Here is a 5,051-nt window from a genome sequence, read left to right on the forward strand (position 1 = left end):
AGTTCAAAGTTAATGTTACAAAAGAGATAAAAGATGAGGACGGGGTGATGGAGAAGTCAGAGCTTCTAAAAGAACACAAAAATCTGTACCAGGACACCATGGTGGAGTCATCCAGCTACAGAAACCCCCCAGAGAGATGTCCCTGTCCTCTGTATTCCCGGGATTCCACACAGGAAGGTCACACCATCCCCCACCATCATCAGGTAGATGAGGAACAATTATTAATAGTTATAGATTATATACAAACATGTTTGTTACAATTAACATATTATTATATATTCAGAGTGGAAACCTCGGGGGTTATAATATTGTTGGTAATAAAAAGTATAAAGAGGAGGATGAGGAGTATGGAGTGATGGAGGAGTTTTCAGAAGGACACAAGGATATGATGGAGCCACCTAATACCAGGAACCCACCAGAGAGATGTCCCCGTCCTCTGTATTCCCGGGATTCCACACAGGAAGGTCACACCATCCCTCGCCATTACAAGGTTAGTGGGACGTCTAGAATATGGATTCGTGGAGATGATGTGTGGATTTATGTGATGTCAGATTATTAAAACATCTAGTTCACAGATTATATTTTCTATTATTTTCTTTTTTAGTGGGAAGATCCAGTAGATATAGAATTTGAAGTCAAAACAGAAGAAGAAGAAGAGAGGTATGTGAGGGATGATCAGCAGTCTATGGAGGAGGATGGAATAACGGGGACATTTATAGAGGAGAACACTCCTACAGAGATCAGCACAGGTGGGTCATTCGCACTAAATACATTCCCTGACCCCATCCATAGTAGGGCAAAGCCTGGACGATATCAGTCTATTACAAAGTAAAAATTAATTCCATATGTGAAGATAAATGTCTTTTCCTCCAGACATAAAGAGTGCCACCTTGTCCTCTGTAATGGCCTGAAAGTGAATAAATCTATACCAAGTTCACTAGATGGACCACTAATCTATTTATACATGGTGATCAGATCCCTCCTTCTGTATTTATACATGGAGATCATATCCCCCCTTATGTATTTATACATGGAGATCATATCCCCCCTTATGTATTTATACATGGAGATCATATCCCCCCCCTTATGTATTTATACATGGTGACCATATTCCCCCCTTAATCTCCCCTTCTCAAGAGAGAATAAATTCAGATCCTCTAATCTCTCCTCATAGCTGAGCTCCTTCATTCCTCTTATCAGTTTGGTTGCCCCTCTCTGCACTTTCTCCAGTTCCCCGATATCCTTTTTGAGAACTGGGGCCCAAAACGGAACTGCATATTCCAGATGAGGTCTTATTAATTATTTGTACAAATGGTGTCAATCTCTGGAGTACAAGAAAGGACTTTGCTCGCTTTGTAAACTTCACTTAGCATTGCATGCCATTATTAGGCTTATGATCTACCAAAACCCCCAGATCCTTCTCCACCATTGATTTCCCCAGTTGTACTCACCCTAGTATGCATGATGGATGAATATTCTTAGCCCCCAAATACAGAACTTTACATTTATCAACATTAATCCTTATTTTGCCATATAGTTGTAAATACCTTGGTCATTTTCCTGAGCTGTGTTCCCCATCCTGTATATTTCTCAGTTGATCCTCCTGCTCTGTGCTGTAGACACAATTTATGTTTCTAGACTGGATTTATGGGAATTCTGGAGTCAAGCTGACAGCAAAATGTAGATTTTCCTTGTACTCCTTGCTCAACCTAGGCACCTCGGGTATATGCCTTGGGTCTTTTGCCTCATACCCGAGTCTAGTAAGATCTCTGACAGAGCAATTCTCCAAGGGTTACTTGCGCTGATGTTTGCTGGCTGTGCCTGGTGGAGGGATATGTCTGTATAGTTTCAGACCCAAGTCATTCTCAGGATATGGGAGGCAGCGGTGTGGGACCTCTGCAAATTGTCTCATGTAAAAATGTAAGCTTCCACTGATTATTTACTACCAATATTATGAGTCCTGACCATTATATTATATAATTTACATTGCATACTCCTGACCCCTGCACTCTATACACAATATACTCTATTCTGGGCATTACATAGTCCTAATGCCTTCACTATATACTCTTCAGGGCTCAAAATTTCAAGTCCTGAGCTACTAAACAGGCCTTAAGAGTTTTTTGCAACCAGTTTCCCCACGAACCCCACCCCTAATTCCACTCCTAAACACGCCCATGTAAATTATCTCATGAAATGACACTGTTACATTGTGTACATCCTTACTTCCTTGTTAAAGCCGAGTTCCATTAAAACGTCTTCTCCCGCCCCCTCCGTTTAGCACCTTTCAGGGGGGAGGGGGAATGTTTTTGACAGGTACCATTCCCCACTTCCAGGAGACGGGGCCTCGTCCCCCAGAAGTTCGGCCTCCTTTCTCGCTGGACAAATTGGAAAGCGCAGCCCGCTTTGCGCATTCGCCATATGAAACCGACTGTGGAGCCAAAAGGCTAGACTGCCGGGTTCCCATACCAGGAATGGCGGCGGCTGCACCCGACAGCCGATCTGAAGATCAGCTGTGGTGCCAACATCGCAGGCTCCCTGGACAGGTAAGTGTCCTAATATTAGGACAGTATTTGTAGCTGCTGACTTTTATTTTTAATGGGGTGACTGGACCTCCTCTATTTAATATAGCATTACAATATTTACTTAACAAGGCAGTAATGATGTGTACAGTGCTTATTGTAACCATTCATATTTTATTTATCACAGTCAGATCAATGAAATGTGATGGTCGCTTGCTGGTATTGGTTATTTTTTTTTTTTTCATTTTTCTGTGTAATAATTCCTGCTCATGTCTAGTGATAATCATTTTATTTTTCTATTTTAGTAGATGGACGGGAGATGAGGAAAACCTCAGAGGATTGTCTCACTTTGTCTCCAGACTGTAAAGTAGAAGATGAGGACATCACACAGTATAGTCCAGGAGAAAACCCGACTACCTCAAATGTCCATCCGGCACCACAAAGTGTAGATGGACCATCGTATTCCTCTTATCCTGAGGAACCTCAGACTGTGAGGGACGGTGCCGGACCATCGTATTCCTCTTATCCTGAGGAACCTCAGACTGTGAGGGACGTTGCCATCCTTCCAACAACTAAGAGGTTTCCCTGTACTGAGTGCGGGAAGAGTTTCCATTTTAAATCTCACCTTAACGTCCATATAAGATCTCACACGGGTGAAAAACCATATTCCTGCCCTGAGTGTGAAAAATGTTTCTCAAAGAAGTCCCATCTTACCACACATCAGAGATCTCACACAGGGGAAAAGCCGTTTCCCTGTCCTTGCTGCGGGAAATGTTTTAAACAGAAATCAGAACTTGTGACACATCAGAGACCTCACACAGGAGAGAAGCCATTTTCTTGTCCTCATTGTGGGAAATGTTTTGCACAGAAGTCTGCTCTTTCCGCACATCAGAGATTGCACACAGGAGATAAGCCGTACTCCTGTCCTGAGTGTGGGAAAAGTTTTGTGCAAAAATTACAACTTGTCACACATCAAATGTCTCACACGGGGGAAAAGCCGTATTCCTGTTTTGAGTGCGGGAAATGTTTTTCAAGAAAGTCACATCTTTCCATGCATCAGAGAATTCACACGGGTGAGAAGCCGTATTCCTGTTCTGAGTGCGGGAAAAGTTTTTCATACAAGACCAATCTTTACAGACATCAGCGATTGCACATAGGTGAGAAGCCGTATTCCTGTCCTGAGTGTGGGAAATGTTTTGTAAAAAAATCACAACTTCTCACACATGAGATATTGCACATGGGGGGAAAAAAATATTCCTGTCCTGAGTGCGGGAAAGGTTTTTCACATAAGTCAAATATTTACAAACATCAAAGATTGCACACAGGTGAGAAGCCATATTCCTGTTCTGAGTGCGGGAAATGTTTTGCACAAAAATCACATCTTGTCCAACATCAGAGATCTCACACAGGGGAAAAGCCCTATTCCTGTCCTGAGTGTGGAAAATGTTTTTCAGATAAGTCACATCTTTATAGACATCAGAGACTGCACACAGGTGAGAAGCCATATTCCTGTCCTGTGTGTGGGCAGTGTTTTGCACAGAAATCAAAACTTGTCACACATCAAAGATCTCATACAGGTGAGAAGCCATTTTTGGGTCCTGAGCGTGGGAAATGTTTTTCAGAGAAGTCCTCTCTGTTCACGCATCAGAAATTGCACACAGGCGAGAAGCCGTATTCCTGTCCTAAGTGTGAGAAATGTTTTGCAAAAAAATCAGAACTTCCACATCAGAGATCTCACACAGAAGAAAAAACATATTTCTGTTCTGAGTGCGGGAAATATTTTGTGCAAAAATCAGAACTTGTCTCACATCAAAAGTCTCACACGGGTGAAAAGCCGTACTGCTGTCCTGAGTGCGGGAAATGTTTTTCACAGAAGTCCAATCTTTACAGACATCAGAGATTACACACAGAGGAGAAGCCGTATTCTTGTTCTGAGTGCGGGAAATGTTTTGCACAAAAATCAGATCTTGTTACACATCAAAGATCTCATACGGGGGAAAAGCCTTATTCCTGCCCTGAGTGTGAAAAATGTTTTTCAAAAAAGTTCAACCTTTACAGACACCAAAGATCTCACACAGAGGAAAAGCCGTATTCTTGTTATGAGTGCGGGAAATGTTTTTCACAAAAATCAGATCTTGTCACACATCAAAGATGTCACACGGGGGAGAAGCCGTATTCCTGTCCTGAGTGCGGGAAATGTTTTTCACAGAAGTCCAATCTTTCCAAACATCAGAGATCTCACACGGTGGAGAAGCCACTTTCCTGTCCTGAGTGAGGGAAATGTTCCTCCCTGAAGTCCTGTCTTCCCTTACATCAGGGATCCCACAGAACCCTTGAGGTGTATTAGTGCCTTGAGTGCGGGAAATGTCTTGTATATGAATGTTGCTGGACATCACAGCTCTCATGTGGGGAAGAAGCACACCCTGATATACACCTCAGATATACTCCATGGGGCCAGATTCACAAAGAGATACAACGGTGTATTATCTACAGATACACCATCGTATCTCTGACTTAAACTGGTCCTAT

The 5,051-nt window shown here is 42.6% G+C and overlaps 1 protein-coding gene and 1 long non-coding RNA gene across 2 annotated transcripts; both read left to right on the plus strand.

The window, feature by feature from the left end:
• The first annotated feature begins 452 nt into the window (after positions 1 to 452).
• LOC120935866 lies at positions 453 to 636 on the plus strand. The gene is made up of 2 exons (XR_005748549.1): positions 453 to 490; positions 605 to 636. It is a non-coding gene; the product is annotated as an uncharacterized LOC120935866 (long non-coding RNA).
• A 1,090-nt stretch (positions 637 to 1,726) lies between these two features.
• On the plus strand, positions 1,727 to 4,770 carry LOC120935489 (zinc finger protein 84-like; the record flags this gene model as incomplete). The annotated part of the gene is made up of 2 exons (XM_040347540.1): positions 1,727 to 1,760; positions 2,999 to 4,770. Coding segments are annotated over exons 1-2 (1,806 nt in total), but the record flags the coding sequence as incomplete, so codon positions are not given.
• Between the last annotated feature and the right edge of the window lie 281 nt (positions 4,771 to 5,051).

The sequence above is a fragment of the Rana temporaria genome, chromosome 4, assembly GCF_905171775.1.
Source record: "Rana temporaria chromosome 4, aRanTem1.1, whole genome shotgun sequence".
Lineage (NCBI taxonomy): Eukaryota > Metazoa > Chordata > Amphibia > Anura > Ranidae > Rana > Rana temporaria.